At 43.9% G+C, this 21,330-nt stretch overlaps 1 protein-coding gene across 1 annotated transcript; it reads right to left on the bottom strand.

Annotated features, from left to right (window-relative positions):
* LOC102174762 (carbonic anhydrase 2) lies at nt 1,842-19,126 on the bottom strand. The gene is made up of 7 exons (XM_018058179.1): nt 18,930-19,126; nt 17,564-17,761; nt 8,798-8,916; nt 7,751-7,843; nt 6,351-6,413; nt 4,054-4,209; nt 1,842-2,715 (listed from the first exon to the last, which is right to left on the bottom strand). The coding sequence occupies exons 1-7, from the start codon at nt 18,961-18,963 to the stop codon at nt 2,596-2,598; spliced, it is 783 nt and encodes a 260-aa protein (XP_017913668.1). The 5' UTR covers nt 18,964-19,126; the 3' UTR covers nt 1,842-2,595.

The following is a 21,330-nucleotide window of genomic DNA, read 5'->3' as shown; positions in this document are numbered from 1 at the left end:
TTTCAGGATACAGGCATCTTTGGAGGGCCACTGTTCTGCCTACAAGAGTATCACTTACGTTACCTCCCTTCTTCTAATTCAGTGTGAATAACTGAGGATCCTATTTGTGAGATTCAAAAGAGAAATTCAAATGTAGCTTAAAAATATAAACATACTAACGCCAATTATGATATCCGTTAAAGTAACGAGGCATTTCAAACTAACAGCTGTCCTTGGAGAAATAAATATAATCCAAATCCTCAATATTTAGCTTTAAATTATTCTTTCCTGCCTCTCAACATTACTTTAACAGTGCTTCTCAAACTGGGGCTACCCAGGTCCCAGCAAGTACACCTGATAACCAGAGGTGACAATAAGCTGCAGGATAAACAATACCCCAGTGCCAATTTTATTAACTGCAATAAGCCAGTTGTAACATTTTATATTAAAAATAAACATGGCTATAATACAGAGTAAGATGGACATTTTGAATAAATCTTGTAAAACATGAAACTCTAAAGAAGTAATGATCTGCTCTGAACTGTGCCTAAGGAATTTCTTCTCTGCTTTAAAGGAATATTTTGATGAAACATCTGAAAAGCACCAGAATAAATTAGAATATTTGTGAAAGTCTTCCCCACAAAAAGATCAAGAAAATAGTATCTCTTGATTACATGTGTTTCTGGCTATGAGTGGTATAAAATATCTTTATTACAAAATTTAGAGATCATTGTACACCAAGAACATCATAACTCACCTATATATAGAACTCAGTGTTGACAAGTTTCTGCTTCAGCATATAACTGAAAACCAGTGTGTAAAAATATACACTAGTTAAATTTTTCATATTTAGAAGAGACCCTCTGCAGTTCACCTGGAGTAGATTTAGTTTTAATTCATACACAATTCTGTTTAAGGTTGTCCTGTGGGTCCCCCACCCAAAACAAGAAACAACAAATTAGAGAAGCCTTGTTCCAGGAAACTAAGTTAACAGACTCACGGGCTTAAAGACACACACACACACACACGGGCTTAAAATGCATTATTTTCGACCACCTCCTATACACCAGACATTACCTCATATAATATGAATATCCTGGGTGTTATCCTCTCTTTACACTCAGGGTCATAGAGATTGAGAAGGGATTCAAAACAGACCATCAAACTCCAAAGTTTGTGATCTTTCTTTTACAGAAAACTCAGCTCAGTTCTTTAGCAAAGCAGGTGAGAGTGAGTTAGTGACTTCTCTATCTTTGGTAACAAAAAGGTTTCCCCCTGCCTCCCCCCCACCGCCCACCCCACAAAGTGTGGAACCTGAGTCGTGTGTTAAACTTGGCTTCCCAGAGTAACTCATTAGCCAGACATCCCAGGGTCTGGGCGTGGAGCTAAATCCAAGACAGCCGTGGGCACAGGAGACTGGCATTTCATCTGTTCACCCTGCTTCCCACCTGGAGCAGGTATGATTCACCTTCCGAAGATTCAGATGACTCTCACTTCTGGGGACCACTGGGATTCCCCTTTCGAATAAAATGGATTTTTATTTTTATTTGCTGCATTTCCCAGGAGCATATCTTGATTCGGGAAGTCTCCCCTCCCCCCTCCTGCTGTTCTAGTAACCACTTCCTCTCCTTTCTCAGGATCTGCCCTCATGGAGATCACGTGAGCCAGTGCTCAGGAAGCTCACAAGAGCGCATGGCAAATACAGATAACCTTCAGGGTGTGTCCTTCTGTGGAGACTCTTGATTATGAGTAAGCCAATTACGATGGCTTATTATTTACAGTGAATTAACATGAATTAAAAAAGTGTACATTTGCTCCTTCACCGTTCCCCACTGCCCAGCATAAAATAAAATAATCCAAGGTAGAATTCCAGATTTTATTAGAGAACGTATCTAAAATACAGTATTTATTAAGTTATGATATATTATTTGAATGGAAATATACTCTGTATCACAACTATAACAATTTTCATAGATAATTCATTTACATCTCTATAGTTCAAAAATCACTAAATCACAGCATAATTAAAATACCATTGCTACAAATATATACGAATTTTAAGTTTTTCTTTATTATACCATCTTGGAATCACAAACATTTATCTGATTTACATTACATAGGATCAAGACTATTTTCAGTTCAGTTCAGTTCAGGTCAGTCGCTCAGTCATGTGTCCGACTCTTTGCAACCCCATGAATCACAGCATGCCAGGCCTCCCTGTCCATCACCATTTTGCCTGATTTATACTACACAGTTCAGTTTACCCCCATATATAGATTTGCACTCAATCAGCCTACCTTCCTATATTTTAAAAATAGCATTTTACTGAACCATCGTGAGTGCTCATTACCCTACATTCTGTGAGCAAAATCTAGGTTCTTATATTCTCTGTCCCATAAAGGCTACTATCATAAGCAAAGCACCAGTCACAGCAAATCTGTCAATCATGACAATTGGCCTAGGTTTTCACATTTTAGTAGTAAGCACATCAGGTGAGAGATGAAGGGTCTAGAAAGCCAGATGCAAAGCAGCGAGGGCCCAGTTCACCAAGGTGGGCTTGTGCTAAGCTAAAGGGAGGCCCAAAGGCTCTCCCCTCGATGCCACCCTGGGGCCGCCTTATTTGGGGAAAACTCTGACTTGTCTGTTTTTCAGCGGCTGAGCCGGACGCCAGTTGGCCAACATCAGGAGTTCAGGCTCACCCTCTGCGTTGAAGTTAAGACTGCGGAATTTCAACATCTAAAAGACAAAATTAAAGATAGAAAGCATCAAAAATACAAGTTTCACTAGAGCATTTAATTATCATGCTTGTGTTAAATCCTGAAATACATTTCCCAGCATTCACAGTCTCAGATGGCAATGTTCAAAATTTAATTTGATTCTCAACAGAGATATAATGACATATAGACTACATATATATACTTTTATACAACAAATTAATTTCTACAGAATAAATACATCTTGCTGTGATTTGAAGGAAATTTACAATGAGCTTCTTTTTTCCTCTTTTAATTACATAATCAAACATCAAAAGTCTATAAAATATTTCAGAGATGTAAAGTAATAATAGCAATTCTAGATCCAAATTAAGGTTTTGTTTTCTGTCCCAGGGAAGATAAACATCAGCATGGGTACAATTAGACAAAGTGACCCCGGGTTTGCAGGATCCGGGGTGGAATGATGCCTGACGTCTCTGCTTCAATTTACAGACGCACAGGATTAAATCTGCGCACGCTGGGATTTCCAGTCCTTATCACTGGGTAGTTCTGATTTCCTTTTAAACTCGTGTGAGTTCCCAGCAGAGCGACGTGACCCAGGCAGCCCTCCCCCAGCTCCCTCCTTCTCTGAGGCTGTTTCTCAAAGTGTCACTTCCCTTTCACTAAGCATGACTTTATCTAAACGAAGAATGGCGGTTTGGGAAGTAAGGCAGCTGCCAGAGAATCAGTAGCCTTGAATCTGATCTCTTTGCCAAACAAAATTCCCTTGGTCACCTCCGAGGAAGTCAATTTCCGTGCCAGTCAACTATTGTTAACACACACAGCCACTGTCATCGCAGCGCGCTGAACAGCACAAACTACTCTCTATAGGAAATATATGTCTGGTCTAAGCTGCTAACGCAACTTGGAGGGACTTTTAATAGATGCTTTTTATCCAAGGGATGACCCTCAACTCTGTTTGAATTCAGGATGTATTCTGATATAAATAAACCACAGTAAGCTCTTAGGTGAGTGAGCCATCGGCAGGAAATTATTACCCATAGCTATGCACCCTTGAATATAAAATCTCTTTGTTCCAGGCTTCAGATTCCTCCTAATGTACAAAAAAAAAAATGCATGCACTGGGTGACAGACACCTTTCTCAGGTAATCTTCTATGTTATCCAACTTGAGAGTAAAAAGAAGCAATTGCCTAAGGTTACGGTTAGCAACAGCAAGTTCTTGCTGGGTGCTAGCTACATCTGTAAGCACTATTGCTGGTGCCAGGAGCAGCAGGAGGATGGAAGCCCAGGTCTGTCTGCTTCCAAAGGTCCAGCCCTTCCGCCTGGACTAAGCGCTCCCCCTGACTTGAGCAAACGGACCTGCTGACTGCTAACGGAGATAGGTTCTTTGAGCACGACCCAGGTCACACTTTCGAGGAGAGGAGGGGTGGTCAGTGAGCCGGGGTAGGTCCAGTAGTCCAAGGCTTTAGGAAGGAGGCTGCTAGGATTGAAGTTAGGGAAGTCAGCACTCTTACCCTGGAACACAAGGGAAAGACACAGGTTAAACAACATCACGTGATCAGAGTGAGGGGGAGGGGGGGACACAGGAGAAGGGGAAACAGAAACATTCAACTTTGAGAGTCAAACATCTTCCTTTTTTTTTTTTTTTTTTTAAAAAAGAGACGTTCCATATTCACCAGAAAACAGAATAAAAGAAATTAACAGAAGACATTCAACAGGGAAACTTAGATTAGCAGATATAAGCAAGAGAACCTATCAATTTCCCCTGTCCATTTGCTCATCTGTCCTCTCAAACAATCCCTTATCTTTTTCATTAAGTCATTAACTAATCTTAGCTGGTATTTAAAGTGAAATTGCTGCCACCAAAATGCTGCGATTTTAGGATGTAGGAACAGGATATGTAGACGGTATCCTCGATGAGGAGGTAATTGTCCTGTTGTACTGTTTCGTGGTTCGACCAGAACTGAAAAGCTGCAATTAGCTCTGGACACTGCACTTTAGAGAAACAGCAGCAATAGCAAAGAGTTGTCCGAAGGGTGACAGGTCGCTGCAGAGAGACAGTTGTCAGGTAAGACTAGTTAAAGGAGACAGAGATAATGAGCTTGGGCGTAGGTGAGAGGCTGCGAGAAAACGGGCTCAAGCGAAGGATGGTTTAGTTGGTTTTTTGGAGATGTAGTTGACATATGTTAGTTTCAGGAATACAATGTAATGATTCAATATTTGAATATATTATCGAATGATCATAATAGTCTAGTGAACATCTCTCAACATTAACAGTTACAGAATTTCCTTTTCTTGTGATAAGAACTTTTAAATCTACTCTTAGCAACTTTCAAAGTGGCAATACAATGTTATTAACTACAGTCACTATAGCATTGATTTTGATTTACTTATAAGTCAATCCTCAAACATCTTTATTTTATAATTGGCAATTTGTACCTTTTGACCCCTTTCATCCATTTTTGGCCTCCCCGCTGCCACTTCTGGCAACCACCATCGATTCCCTGTATTTGTGAGCTAGTTATTTGTTTGTTTTCTTTGCTTACTTGTTTAGATTCCACTAGTTCATCTGGTATTTGTTTTTCTTTATCCGACTTATCTCACTTAGCCTAATACTCTCAAGGCCCATCCATGTCGTCACAAATGGCATGATTTCATTCTCCTGTACAGCTGAGTCCATTTTATCTGTCTCTCTATATCTTGAGCTTAGTCACTTCAATCCTGTCTGACTCTTTTACAAGCCCATGGACTGTAGCCCACCAGGCTCCTCTGTCCATGGGACTGATTCTCCAGGCAAGAATACTGGAGTGGGTTGCCATGCCTTCCTCCAGGGGATCGTCCCAACTCAGGGATCAAACCCACGCCTCCTGCTTTGGCAGGCGGATTCTGCACCCACTGAGCCCCTTGGGGAGCCCCATCTATCTCTATCTACCCATGTTTTCTTTCTCCATGCACTTGTTACTGGATACTTAGGCTCTTTCTGTCTTGGCTATTGTGAATAAAGCCGTAGTGAACATGGTGGTGGGGGTGGTGGTGCCTATATCCTTCTGAATTAGTGTTGTAGGATCAGGTTTATTCTATATGATCAAGGGAGTCAAGCTCAGGGTAACAGGCAAGCCTTCAGAAGATAGATGCTGCTTTGATAAAGCCAGGTTGCTGCTGCTGAAAGCAGTATTTATAAGCAGATGCCCCATGACCTCAGCACAGCTATGCTGTGCAGTAGATGTAAACACGAATTCAAAGAGGTCACAAAGCAGGACCTTACTCATCGTGTTCTCCATTGCATTTCCTAGACTAACAAAGTGACCAGCATATAGTAAGTACTCAAGAAATATCTGCCCTATGAAGAGTGAATAACTGGATCAGGTGGTCCAGCCTCCTTGCAGTCATGGTTTTCTCTGATTCTTACATATGGATGTTCAAATGAAGCAAGATTAAATAAATACAAGTCGGATAATTATACAAGCATTAGGACCAACTTTGGGATAAAGATTAAGTTACATAAACATATGAGCAACATGTTACCTTTATTAAGGGCTCATCTAAGCACCACCCATCAAACCGAGACTGCTCAGCTTGAGCAAAAGAATTTTAAAAAATAAGTTCGGTATAGAAGATAGGTACCCTATGCAGGTGTCAAAAAAATTGAACTGTACCTTTGTTTTAATAGAATCCAGCACGTCAAGGACTTTCTGGAGAGCTGGGTTAGCATCACCAACCTACAGAAAGACACAAAGGACAAGACAGCATGTACAGTTGGCACCACACCGTTTTTTGATTAAGGCAGCTCTAAGGTATAATTTCTCCAAATGGTGAAGCAAAACCCACCACTAGCTACATGCCACCCATCAGACTTAGTCTGATTCCCCTATTTTCACTGACAACCTGCTTCTGGCCCTGCAGTTCACCTGAAATTACCCTTTCAGATGTCACCAGTGACCTCCAACTGCCAAAGTCAACAGCACTGTTCAAATGCTTGCGTTAAGCTTCATGCAGAATTTTGCGCTACTGTCTTCCCTCCTTTGCAAAATCCCCCTTCTTTCGACCTTTCCTTCTGTCCTCCAGCTTCCCAAATCTCCCTTGACTCCTGTATTCCCCATTGATCATTTAATCAGGGTCTTTCCTCCCAGTCTGCAGTTTCTCAGGGTTGCTTGCTGAGTAGTGTTACCCCCTCTCGTCAGGGTTTCCTTGCATGATCTCATAGACACTCACAATAGCTCAGCTGGTAAAGAATCTGCCTGCAATGCAGGAGACCCCGGTGTGATTCCCGGGTCGAGACGTTCCTCTGGAGAAGGGATAGGCTACCCATTCCAGTATTCTTGGGTTTCTCTGGCGGCTGATAAAGAATCTGCTGGTAAAGAATCTGCCAGCAAAGCGGGAGACCTGGGTTCGATCCCTGGGTTGGGAAGATCCCCCATAGAAGGGAAAGGATACCCACTCCAGTATTCTGGCCTGGAGAATCCCAGGGACTGTAGTCAATGGGGTCACAGAGAGTCGGACACGACTGAGCCACTTTCACTTCACTCGTCACTTGTGTGTGTGGCCGGCACCTTGACACAGGATTTCTAGGACCACGAATCTGCAGCCCAGCCCTTTCTCCACTGGGTTTATAACTATCCAGGGGGCAGCTCAGTCGGTGTGTCCCACTCACGCTGCCTGGATTCTGCAACGTGGAGCCACTGTCCTTCACTCCTCCAAAACCTGGTCTTAATTTAGCATCCTCTATCATGGAATAGTACTACCTAGCTTAAGGCTGAATAAGAAAAAAAAAAAAAAAAAGTACTAGCATTTATCCCAAGTATTGCTTTTTCTCATTTCATATTTCATGTGTAAACATCCAAATACTACCTAAGAAATACCTCTGGAATTGTCTTTTTGTCTATATCTCCACTGCGGTTAGCAGATATGCAGGAAAATAACCCCCTAAATACTTCAGAGCCAAAGGCATTTCCTAGGCTTTTTGTAGAAAGTCCTATTTGTCATGCATGTTCTGTCCAGTTCATCTGTTTTGGAAACAGGCGAGGGGGTTGGGGAAAGAATTGGGCCATCAACTAACCTTCAGAAAAACACCCACAACAGCCAGTCCATCAGGCTGTTGCGCTGCTGTTCCAAAGTCCCCGTACTTGGTGTTCCAGTGAACCAGGTGTAGCTGAAGCAGAAGCACAGACAGCAAACGATTATACGTGGTAAGAGCCTATACAGTCATCTTCACAGCTAGAGCTCACGAAAGAAAGTGAAAACGTGGAGAATTACAAATCTAAACTTGTATTTTAATTCTAATTGTCTACGACTTGGCATAATAGCAAGTGATTCCTTCAACAACTCTAAGACAAAGCGTTGCATACCTTTGAGGAACATTTATTGCTAGATTTTACATTAAAACACGATCCTCGAAGTTGAATTCATTTTTACGCAAATGTTGTTCTTAGGACGTCTTAGAGAAAGCTTTGGGGCATTAACAGTAATATCACAAAAAAGGTTATAAGAAGCAAATATCAAGAGCCTTTGTAAAGAAAATGGTTTGAGCTAAATTTAAGTTATGACCAACCTAGATAGCATATTCAACAGCAGAGACATTACTTTGCCAACAAAGGTCCGTCTAGTCAAGGCCATGGTTTTTCCAGTGGTCATGTATGGATGTGAAAGTTGGACTGTGAAGAAGGCTGAGCACCGAAGAATTGATGCTTTTGAACTGTGGTGTTGGAGAAGACTCTTGAGAGTCCCTTCGACTGCAAGGAGATCCAACCAGTCCATTCTGAAGGAGATCAGCCCTGGGATTTCTTTGGAAGGAATGATGCTAAAGCTGAAACTCCAGTACTTTGCCACCTCATGCGAAGAGTTGACTCATTGGAAAAGACTCTGATGCTGGCAGGGATTGGGGGCAGGAGGAGAAGGGGACGACCGAGGATGAGATGGCTGGATGGCATCACGGACTCGATGGACGCGAGTCTGAGTGAACTCCGGGAGTTGGTGATGGACAGGGAGGCCTGGTGTGCTGCGATTCACGGGGTCGCAAAGAGTTGGACATGACTGAGCGACTGAACTGAACTGAACTAAAATTTACAAATTAAGCTTTTGGAAGAAAAAAAAAAGTGTTTCTTACCTCTGCAGCATATTTCTTCCTATCCACAGTATGCTCAGAACCTTGGTCATCAGATGAACCCCAGTGAAAGTGAAATTGAACCAATCTGTAAGTGCCAGGAAGAGGTCCGTCTTTCAGCACTAAAATGAAAAAAAAAAAAAAATACATATAATATTTATGTGGGCTTGCCAGGTGGTGCTAATGGTAAAGAACCCAACTGCCGATGCAGGAGACATAAGAGACGCGGTGTTTTTGCTCAGAGAATCCCGTGGACAGAGGAGCCTGGTGGCACACACACACTTATACACACACAAACTCATCCATATGCACGTGGGATACACACACTACTGAATATCACAATCTTCAATCTTCTTTTATAGTACTAAATTTATGCCTGAGGCAACATTTTCACTGTGTGAAAATTAAATCTAGACTCAGGCTTAGTTTGCAGAGCTGATGGAATCATGGCAACTGTTGGTTCCTTTTTCTTTCCTTTACTTGTACCGACTGGAAGGATGGATGCTTTTCCCATCTGTTTTCTGAGCACAGGACACTTTCCTTCCAGGTTTGTTCGGGAGTCAGAGGTTCAGGTTTCAGAGAGAGGAGATTTTCAGGGGACTACGAATTCCTCTGTGAATCAGTGAGGAGGCGCTGGCAGCCGCCTTCCAACGCTGGGCCATCACACACCTGCAAACTCAGGAACCTCTGCTCTGCCTCGGCCCAGAGAGCGACCTTCAGCCGGCTTCGCCAACCTCTGATGTCACTTCTCACTAGAATCTGTCAAACAATAAGCATGCCAACAAAGGTCTGTCTAGTCAAGGCTATGGTTTTCGCAGTGGTCAGGTATGGATGTGAGAGTTGGACTGTAAAGAAAGCTGAGCACCGAAGAATTGATGCTTTTGAACTGTGGTGTTGGAGAAGACTCTTGAGAGTCCCTTGGATTATAAGATAAAATAAGTCAGTGCTAAAGGAAATCAACCCTGAATATTCATTGGAAGGACTGATGCTGCAGCTGAAACTCCAATACTTTGGCCACCTGATGCGAAGAGCTGACTCACTGGAAAAGACCTTGATGCTGGGAAAGATTGAGGGCAAAAGTAGAGGGCAGCAGAGGATGAGATGGTTAGATATTATCACTGACTCAATGGACATGAATTTGAGCAAACTCTGGGAGATGGCAAAGGACGGGGAAGCCTGGCGTGCTGCAGTCCGCGGGGTCAGAAACAGTCGGACACGATTTAGCAACTGAACAACAAAGTGACATATTTAAAAGCTTTTAAAATTAGGGTAGTTCTACTACTTCAGTTTTATTTCTCTAGAACTAGAAATAGAACCCCTTTTGCCGTAAATGAATTTTATTAGTTTGGGCTTATAATTCTGCAGAGTAATGAGTCCAAGATAACTTCAGCTTTGGCTGAAAACCAAAGGACAAGGTCTTCATGATAAAGTTTGTTTGGACAACTTCACCTAAATATGCTTAACTGGTAGCAGCACACGTTCATCTCTTCAAAGAAAAGATAAAGCTGGCTGGCAGATATCTAGGCGGCTGGACCCTTCTGTGGCTCCTGATACAACCTCTGGCTGACAGCTCTGCCTTACAATAGGCCAGGAAGAAAAAAGAATTTGTTTTAAAAAAAGAGAGAACAAGTTAAAATGGTGTTATAACTATACACAAAAATAAACTCAACATGGATTAAAGATCTAAAAGTAAGACCAGAAACTATAAAACTCCTAGAGGAGAACACAGGCAAAACACTCTCCAACATAAATCACAGCAGGATCTTCTATGACCCACCTCCCAAAATATTGGAAATAAAAGCAAAAATAAACAAATGGGACCTAATTAAAATTAAAAGCTTCTGCACAACAAAGGAAACTATAAGCAAGGTGAAAAGACAGCTTTCAGAATGGGAGAAAATAATAGTAAATGAAGCAACTGACAAAGAATTAATCTCAGAAATATACAAGCAACTCCTGCAGCTCAATTCTAGAAAAATAAACAACCCAGTAAAAAAATGGGCCAAAGAACTAAACAGATATTTCTCCAAAGAAGACATACAGATGGCTAACAAACACAAGAAAAGATGCTCAACATCACTCAATATCAGAGAAATGCAAATCAAAACCACAATCAGGTACCATCTCACACCAGTCAGAATGGCAGTGATCCGAAAGTCTACAAACAATACTTGCTGGAGAGGGTGTGGAGGAAAAGGAACTCTCTTACACTGTTGGTAGGAATGCAAACTAGTACAGCCACTATGGAGAAGAGTGTGGAGATTCCTTAAAAAACTGGAAATAGTACTGCCTTGTGACCCAGCAATCCCACGGCTGGGCATACACACTGAGGAAACCAGAATCGAAAGAGACACATGTACCCCAATGTTCATCACAGCACTGTTTATAATATCCAGGACATGGAAGCAACCTAGATGTCTATCAACAGATAATGGATAAGGAAGCTGTGGTACATATACACACTGGAGTATTACTCAGCCATTAAAAAGAATACATTTGAATCAGTTCTAATGAGGTGGATGAAACTGGAGCCAATTATACTGAGTGAAATAAGCCAGAAAGAAAAGCACCAATACAGTATACTAACAATATATATGGAATTTAGAAAGATGGCAATCATAGCCCTGTATGCGAGATAGCAAAAGAGACACAGATGTATAGAACAGTCTTTTGGACTCTGGGGGAGAGGGCAAGGGTGGGATGATTTGGGAGAATGGCATTGAAACATGTATAATATCATATAAGAAATGAATCGCCAGTCCAGGTTCAATGCATGATACAGGATGCTCGGGGCTGGTGCACTGGGATGACCCAGGGGGATGGGATGGGGAGGGATGTGGGAGGGGGTTCAGGATGGGGAACACGTGTACACCCATGGCGGATTCATGTCGACGGATGGCAAAACCAATACAATAGTGTAAAGTAATTAGCCTCCAATTAAAATAAATAAATTTATATTAAAAAAGAAAAAAGTTCAATAAAAAAATAAATAAATTTTAAAAAATGGTGTTATATTACTGATCTATTAAGAAACATGAATTTGGATGTATTCAGATAAAATCACATCTCTTAAAACTTTAAAAAAATTACTGTAAAAGTGCTTTTATTAAATCTGATAACAAAGAAAGAATTAAATAATTATCCTTATGCCCCCCAAACAGACTTTTTCCAAGATGAAATATAATTCATAACTATATATACCATTAAAAAATACATGTTTATAAAGTTTATAAAGATTTAGAATTAGGCAAGAGTAACATGAGCTTCTATTATATAAGGCTTTCTAATACTAAAACAAACAAACAAAAAGAAATGCCTGAGTGTTCAATGATTAAACACTTTCAGGACTAACCTACTATTACCAGATATCTGTTTAAGCTTCTGTTAAAAGAGACTATGTTACTATGTAGCTGAGAAGTCCACTGTAAACAGTGTATACTCGGTCGCTCAATCATGTCCAGCTCTTTGCGACCCCGTGGACTGTAGCCCACCAGGCTCCCCTGCCGATGGGATTCTCCAGGCAAGAATACTGGAATGGACGGTCATTTCCTTCTCCAGGGGATCTTCCCAATCCAGAGATCAAACCGGTGTCTCTTGGGTCTCCTGCCTTGGCAGGTGGGTTCTTTACCACGAGCACCACCTGGGAAGCCCCTACTGTAATTAGGAAAGGTGTTAGCATGTTAGTCACTCAGTCATGTCTGACTTTTTGTGACCCCATGAACTGTAGCCTGCCAGGTTCCTCTGTCCATGAGATTCTCCAGGCAAGAATGCTGGAGTGGGTTGTCATCTCCTTCTCCAGGGGACGGAATGTCATTTCCAACTCCATATGGGGTTGCAAAGAACAAACATGATTGAGCAACACCACACACTCATAAAGGCAGCGTGCATCTTTCCACTTGAGAAATAGGAAAGATGAGATTCAAGACAGGAAACTCACACAATATTCTGGGTCTACTTCCTCTTTTACTTAATTTGATTGCTCCATGCCATTTTCTAAACTACTCCACTTTAAAAACTCGTTTTTCTAATGAAAAAAAAAAAATAGTTTTAAAGAATAGCAGACATTGCTATTCTTTAAATGCTATTCACGGCATTTTTTCCCCTCTGGAAAAATCCAGCCATCTGTGTGTGTAGAGTCCCTCATCTGTTGTACCACAGAAATGTGTTCCACAAGCGATGGAGATAGAAGAATGGGGTTTTCTACTCCAAGACCCAATGTCCTGTTCAAGACGCCTCCAAACTTCATTTAAGTCCAAACCGCAGAATCAAGAGCCTGAGAAGACTTTACCTTTCATGATCTTCCATTAGTTATACACACTATATATAAAACACAACAGAAGCACTGAATGTAATATTATCATCTGTCCTCATATATATTACTTACATAAATTATGTTACTTGTGAAAGATTCATTTTAGTAATATTGAAATAAATTAGCTACTAATACAAATTAAAAACTATAAATGTAATATTAACATTTTTTCCTTCTTGATCACTTTAACATTACTTAATATAAGATGTGAGGGCTTCCCTGGTGGCTCAGCTGGTAAAGAATCTGCCTGCAATGCGGGAGACACAGGTTCAATCCCTGGGTTGGGAAGATCCCCTGGAGAAGGAAATGGCAACCCATTCCTGTATTCTTCCCTGGAGAATCTCATGCACAGGGGAGCCTGGAGGGCTACCATCCATGGGGTCACAAAGAGTCAGGCATGACTGAGCTACTAACATGCATACACATGATATAAGATGTATCCAAATCAACTACAGACCTTACTGAATGTCAATAATCTCTCCTAAATTCAAAATATAAATAAACTGTTCCCAATAATCCTTAGATTAAAATTTAAGGGATTCCTATTAATGAAGTAAATAGTCTACTAAAAAACACATGTCTAGCAGGTGAATAATCATTTCTATGGAGAATCTGAAACTTAATCTATTCTGGGGTTTTGGCAGTGGTCAGCCATTCTAGGGCTACCTACTAAGGTTAAAAAAGCAAGTGTCAGTAGAGACAAACCTGAGGGAAAGATGCCCATATTCCATTTCTTTTTCAGTAGTGAGATGTTTCGCTGTTACTTTCACTAACATAACCACAATGAAGACAGAGGGGACAGCAGTTTTTAGTTTCAGGTTTATGGCAATTATTTGACCGCTTTTTTTTTTTTTTTTAAGTAACCCTTTGACATGAACACAATTAAATATGGGGTCTAGAATTCTTTAGTCTATCTTACAGAAGCTTAGGGTTTTGCTCACAACTGTTCATGGGTTGGCCCAAGAATTCGAACTCTGTTTTTCAATATTTGCCTCTAACTTTGCAATACAGCAAGAGAGTTTTAAACTCATTAGTAAAAGTTAATAAGTTAGCAGGAGTTAATAATTTGACTACTATTCTTTTCCTCCCAGATAAAGAATGTAATAAAAGATCTCAACAGGGGGAGTTATTTTTTAATAATTTTAAAAACCTAACAGGATTAACATTTTTTCATTAATTTCAGGTGGTTTCTTTTTAAAGGCACTTAGAAGGTTGAGGAGAGCTTTAACCCAAGTTCCTAGTTAAAGCCTATTAACTCCATATTTAAAAAGAATTCTCCCAAGCTTAAACATAACAATAAATTCTACCAGTTCAGTTCATTATACCCAAGTATTTAAGTGTGGGTAGGTTAAGTGTCTGCCTGGAATGAGGGAGACCTGGGTTCGATCCCTGGGTCAGGAAGATCCCCTGGAGAAGGAAATGGCAACCCACTCCAGTACTCTTGCCTGGAGAATCCCATGGAGGGCGGAGCCTGGTAGGCTTCAGTCCATGGGGTCACAAAGAGTCGGACACGACTGAGCGACTTCACTTCACTTCATAAGAGCATTTAGGATCTATCTGAAAATCTGAGCCTATGAAAAGTTCCTGAAGACTAATACCTCCCTGGGTTGCAGGGGAGGGGAGTAAATCAACTGAAGTATTTAAATACAGAAAATAAAGGATATCTTAAAGTATTAACACAGTGAAAATAATTCCTAACAGAGATGATAGACTACAGATTTTAAAAACCTGAATGACCATTATTTTTAGACTTAGAACAGAAAAGTATATCAGTTTTTGAAAGTATGGCATGGGGATGAACACACTAGACATTACCTATGACTGTCATTTAAAGATTCTTATTCAGTTGCCATTTTTAAGTGGTTGCCATTTAGTCTCATTCCAGCAAACTAGGAAGGAGACGACTAGCAAGTAACCTAAACTCTTGAGCATTCCGTTTCTTCATGCTTATTTTAAGTGGGTTTGCCTAGAGTATCTCCACCGTGTGTTCCAACTTGAGAGTCTAGGATCTTAAAAAAAAAAAGTTCAAAGGGTGTTTCTCTGCATGCTATCTTTGGTTGTGTTTTATTTTTGTGTTTTCCCTTAACATCAACATTTAATATATTCATATTCTAGAGAAAAATGCTTCCTTGTTTCATCAAAACACCTGCAAATGCTGAAGAGGTATCAGGCAAAGTCACAAAGGATCTTTCGCCTGTAAAGGGGAACAAGCCTCTCCAGCGCTCGATCCTCTTGCTTTCAGTGTGCCTCCTGCCTGGCTCTCCCAGGCCCTCCTTGTTTCCTGCTTCCTTTTGCTGGGAGTCTCCTCCAAGACGCTGAAATCCTTCAGGCCTCATCCTTCAGGCTCAAACCTTATTCACCCTGAAAAGTCTTTTCTGACTTGCACGGGCCAACTCCAAACCTGCTTTCCATGTTTCCTTGGAACATCTTGTTGCACCCGCCAAAGTGACTGTCAGCACCTTGTCTTCCTACTTGAGGCATCCCCAGCACCGGCTCAGGGAAGGCGAGCGAGGGACCACGGCTCCATCCTGACCTCCGGGTGCCTGGCTTGTCTTACGTAACGGTGGTGCTAGTGAGATTTTTCTTTTCTTTTATAAAAACTAAGTGAATAATACATCTGTCTCTAAAGACATGGACTTGAGCCTCTGTTGGAACCACTTGGTTTTCATCTGTTTCACAATCAAACCCAGCCAGGTGCTTTAGTAATGTGTGTGTTATTCACCAGGAGGAGTAGTTAGAAAAAGGCAGCCAGATCTCATCAGTTACTGCTCATGTAGAAATCCATCAGAACTGGACATATTCATGGTAAAACATATTACTATGTAATAACGTCATATGTAAAATCAGTCCACAGTTTAACATAATAACTGGCATGTTTGGAAAAATATGGAAGTGTTATAAGATTTTAAAATATCATCAAGTGGTAAGAAGTAATTTTAAAGCAATTTAAAAACCAGTCCATTCTGAAGGAGATCAGCCCTGGGTTTCTTTGGAAGGAATAATGCTAATGCTGAAACTCCAGTACTTTGGCCACCTCATGTGAAGAGTTGACTCATTGGAAAAAGACTCTGAGGCTGGGAGGGATTGGGGGCAGGAGGAGAAGGGGATGACAGAGGATGAGATGGCTGGATGGCATCACTGACTCGATGGACGTGAGTCTGAGTGAACTCCGGGATTTGGTGATAGACAGGGAGGCCTGGCGTGCCGCGATTCATGGGGTCGCTAAGAGTCGGACACGACTGAGCGACTAAACTGAACGGAAAACCTTTACTTTTTTTCTCTTTAATAAATCCTATTCACTAGCTACCATGAAAAAACAAAACAAAACAAAAGTTTTCATCAGAGGTGCAGCCAAGTGGTGTGAAGAGCCCACAACAGCAATGGCCATTTACAGAGGAATCTTAGGTGCCAGGCACTGGGCTTTATATATCTGTCCCATTTAATCCTTCTGCTGTAACAGATACTCCAATTTTACAGTTAAGAAAACAAAAACGTAGAGAGGTTAAGTTACTATCATTCCCAGGAGAGGAGGAAGGAAGAATTTTTTCAAAATGGTACTGAATACATCGGATAGCTATCGAAAAAGGGAAGGCAACTCGACTATAATGATTCTAATTACATTCATATACTCGTACTGCAGGTCATTACGCGAACATTTTGACAGCGTTGCTGAACGTTGGATCTGTCTTTTCTCCTTCTGCGCAATGCTCCACACACCCCCAGGCCCACACCACCACCACACATAACGTGTTTGTAGTACCGTTCACTCAGGGCCCTTCAGAGGAAAGCACTCGGGAAAACAGGGCGCTGGCCAGGAAATCGACCAGTGGGCAAAGAAGGCTGCTACTGTGTCTGAAGGGGATTGTTCTCCTACTTCTAAGCAAGAAAAAAATAATAAAAAGCAGCAGCAGTCAAAGAGAGTTCTGTAAACAGCACTACCACAAATAAATTACAGTAACTGGTTTTGTCAGCAAGGTATGTCCACCAAGTCTAAAACATCTTCATTTATGGAATGAACTTCTGGGTGGATGCCGAGATACACAGCCACCTTTATCACACTGGCCCAAGGCTGAGAAAATATTCACAAACACAGTGTTTCTGAGAATTTCAGGATTTTAAAGGAGCAGGTTCTCATCGCCCTTCTGCATGCTACCTTGAAGACCAATCCTAAAAAGTCCAGCTTTCGCAAGTCTCCTCATTGCTGATCTCTATTGCCAAGGGGCCCTGCCCTTTTTTTGTCCTTTTTTTTCTCAGGCATAGCACAGTTATTCAATGCCCTACATAGAAACCGGGAAGCGGACAGGGAGAAACAGCTCCTGCCACTTCAAAGACATTAGCCTGCTTCCCAGAGGCTGAAATCCAACGAAGACGATCAGTAGTATTAAGGGGGGGTCCTGCACCTGTTAAGCTGGGAGAAGAGCGGCTACTGACATACAAGTTATTTTGTAAACACTGACCTGCTTTGTCCTGCGAGTCATCAAACTCCACGTTGAAAGAGTGACCATTGTTGACCATTCTCCGTGAAGCTGCTTGCTCATAGAGAAGGGCCAGAGGCTTCAGAGCAGGATCGGGAACGACGGCCTTGGTGTCGATGTCAACGGGTGACTGGCGCTCTCCGTTGGCAATGGGGAAGTCCTTATGCCAGTGTTCAGGGCCTGGGGTTGAGCAGAGACGTGTGAACCCCCACAATGTGGGGAAGGGCGCACCCCAACTCCGGGGAAAGGGCAATGATTCTTGGACCTGCTTGGCTCCAATTCTGGCGATAGCACTTCAGAGCTGTATACAAGGTGGCGCTACTGGTAAAGAACCCGCCTGCCAATGCAGGCAGACGCAAGGGACGCCAGTTCAATCCCTGGGTCAGGAAGATCCCCTGGAAAAGGGCTCGGCCACCCACTCCAGTATTCCTGCCTGGAGAATCCCATGGACAGAGGAGCCTGGAGGGCTACAGTCCATGGGGTCGCAAAAAGTAGGACACGACTAAAATGATTTAGCAAGCAACCTTGGGGAAACATTTGATCTGTGCCTTAGTTTTTCCCTCTGTATTATGGGGTACCGATAGCATCTGGCTTATAAAGGTTGGTATGAGAACATCAATCCATGTAACGCTTTTAGAACAAGCAGTGAGCGTCACATACATGTTAGCTATTTTTATGCTTCTTTTACTGAAACTGAGCAGCTGACCCTGGGTTTGTGATTAGGATTTGAATGAGCAAGCTTCCTAAAGACTCTCCCGAAGAGGGAGATTCCTTCCTCAGTTCTGCTAGAGGCAAGGACTGAGTCACCGCCCCGCCAGCCCCCTCGCCTTGAAGCGTCGGAATCTCCGTCACTTGACAAGCCCCAGACCCCGCAAGACGCTCAGCGGTGCCCCAGACACATCTTGCTCGTACGTCCGCTGGCTTGGGGGAACCCAGACCTGTGGCCCCGAAAAACCGGGTTCCTGGGGACCTCCTGACCTCAGAAGTCAAGAAATCAGGAAAACTCAGAAGTCAGCGCAAAGCACTCAAACCACCAGCCCGGGAACAGTTCATGCTGAGAATCTTAGCCACAGGTGGTGCTGAGGATGAAGCGGGGGACGGGGGATGAGAGGGGAGAGGGGATGAAGGCGGTGGGAAGGGGGAGTCTCCTAATTTCTCTCCTAATTTCAAAGTGTTTCGCTGCACCCCTTCCTAGCGTCCTCTTGGGTCGGGACAGGGTGGTGATCGACCCGAGAGGGGCCGCGCGCGGGTCCCGCGGCGATGCGCGCCCCCCTCCCCGGCCCGGCGCGGGGCGCGGGGCTTCCTCCACAGCGGCCTGGGGCCCCGCGCCCGGGGGCTCCGCACTCACCGTTGTGCTCGCCGTATCCCCAGTGATGGGCCATGGTCGCGCCGGGGTCCGGGGGCTGCTGCTCAGGTGTCCGCGCCGTGTGTCCGCGGGCCGCGCCGTCGTCGGCTCTTATAGGCGCCCGCCACCTTCGCGCGTGGGGGCGGCCCCGGGGTGGGGGCCCCGGGCGGCCCCGGGCGCAGCGGGGAGGAGGGCGCGGGCGGAGGTGCGCTCCGCGCGCTCGGGGCGGGCCGGGCGGGCCGGGCGGGCGAGGCTCCGGGGGCGGGGAGAGCGCCCTGCCGGCGGGGCGCTGCGCCAGGTTCCGGGGCTCCGCTCGGGCCGCCCGGCTTCCCTCGGAGCGCGCGCGGGGCGGCCGCGAGGCTCCGCGCTCCCCGCGCTCCCCGCGCGGACTGGGCTGCGGAGCGTCTGCGCGCGCCCCGTGCCCCCGCGGGGCGCGGACCGCTCGGTCCCGGCGCCTCTCCGCCCGCGCCCCCTTTGTGAGCGCACCCCCGGCCCCCGCGGCCTGCCGCCGCGCCCCATCGGCCCCGCCCGGGCCGCGGCCCCAGCCCCGGGGGGCTCGCCGCTCGGGGTCCCGGCCCTGCGCCCGCTAGCCGGGCGGGGAGCGTGACCTTGGGGCGGACGGGGCTGCGGTCCTGGAGGGGCGCGGAGGGCCGGGCGCCGCGCGCCCCCTGCCGGGCGGCCGTGCGCGCACCGAGGAGGAGGGCGGTCTCCCGCACAGAGTCCGCACCGAGGCCAGCGTGCTTCTCCGTCAGTCCCTCCGTCGTCTCCGACTCTCTGCGTTCTCTCGGCCGCAGCGCGCCAGGCCTCCCGGTCCATCACCAACTCCCGGAGTTTACCCAAACTCATGTCCATTGAGTCGGTGATGCCATCCCACCATCTCATCCTCTGTTGTCCCTTCTCCTCCTGCCTTCAATCTTTCCCAGCATCAGGGTCTTTTCCAATGAGTCAGCTCTTCGCATCAGGTGGCCAAAGTATTGGAGCTTCAGCTTCAGCATCAGTCCTTCCGATGAACATTCAGGACTGATTTCCTTTGGGCGAATGCACGGGAGAGGGCCATTTCTTTGCGAACTGTCAGTTCGCAGGTATCATATGGACACCCTGACATCTCTTCCTACCTCCTTTCTTCTCTTTAAAAAATTAACTTGGGGGGAAGAGGGGGAAGATTACCTAGGCGAGTAAATACTGATTTAAAGCAATCAAGACTTCTAAAGAATCACTCTTCTAACAGGAATTGGGTAAAGAGATGAGAACTTGCAAACAGGTGAACACTCAGAAGTTGGCTGCCAAAGAAAACTTGCCATCTGGCAGACCTAAGAATCAATTCAAAGAAATTTAACAGGATATTTTTTGAGGCAAGGCAACATTATGGCTTTTCTGGGCCTTAGGCAGTTTGCCTTTATGGATCCCTTCTTCATACACACACACACACACACACACACACACACACACACACAAGGGCACACATACACATACATGAATTTGTTGCTGCATTGACATAAAGATTAATATTTTAATATTATGTATTTTAAACATTTTTTGATATAAATGTTCATTTTTTTCTTCTGGTTTTAAAAGAAAACATTTTCATGGATATCTAAAAGTACTGTGGGCCTGAAGCTCTGTTTCCTAGTACCTAATGCGTAAGTCAGGACTGTTTTCTGGTGGGGGCTGATTTCATTTTCCTCAAGGGGCTTTGCCACAAAAAGAGGAGGATTTTCTGTCCTAAGGATCGCTGTGATCTTTGAGAGCATAGTATTAGAGTTAACACTGGGGCAGCTGGACACAGTTTTACACAATCCTATCAGCCTAAACATACTACTTATACAGATAAATAAAAAGATAAATTATAATATTAGTGCAAACTTTTGCAATATTGATCTCAAAAATCATTATTTGCTATTTATTTCAGTCAATTCCACACAAACAAATATGATTCACAGTTAGATGTACTTGTTATTGTCCTAAGATTCCAAGAGAGTGTGTACCTGTTTGTGCTGGAGTCTTTTGGTTGATGTGGCCATGAATTCTTCGGCAATGAGTGTTTTTGGTTTGTAGCACCATCACAGTTCTTTCCAGATGCCGCGGTGCCAAAGAATCCGCCTGCCACCGCAGGAGATGAAAAAGATGCAGGTTCGGTCCCTGGGCTGGGAAGATCCTCTAGAGGAGGGCCTGGCACCCCACTCCAGTTTCCTTGCCTGGAAAAGTCCATGGACAGAGGAGCCTGGTGGGCTACAGACCATGGGATCGCAAAGAGTCAGCCATAACTGAGTGCACACTCAAGCACACGATCACAAAATGTAGTTTGTAGTTGCAAAGAACCTCTTATTTATGACTCTCTAGCTACATATTGTGGAGTCCAGTAAAATAATTTTGATTCTTTGCATAATTTTCAAGTATTTACTTA

Source organism: Capra hircus, chromosome 14 (genome assembly GCF_001704415.2).
Source record: "Capra hircus breed San Clemente chromosome 14, ASM170441v1, whole genome shotgun sequence".
NCBI classification, from domain to species: Eukaryota; Metazoa; Chordata; class Mammalia; order Artiodactyla; family Bovidae; genus Capra; species Capra hircus.
This window is presented reverse-complemented; position numbering and strand designations above follow the sequence as displayed.

Bases quoted from the DNA above. Each gene is read 5' to 3' on its own strand.
- LOC102174762 (XM_018058179.1), bottom strand. From the start codon at position 18,963: ATGGCCCATCACTGGGGATACGGCGAGCACAACG. The intron at 6,414-7,750 runs GTTAGTTGATGG...GTCTTTCTGTAG, and splicing joins TTGTGGGTGTTTTTCTGAAG to GTTGGTGATGCTAACCCAGC. The intron at 2,716-4,053 runs GTCCGTTTGCTC...TTTGTCTTTTAG, and splicing joins TCTCCGTTAGCAGTCAGCAG to ATGTTGAAATTCCGCAGTCT.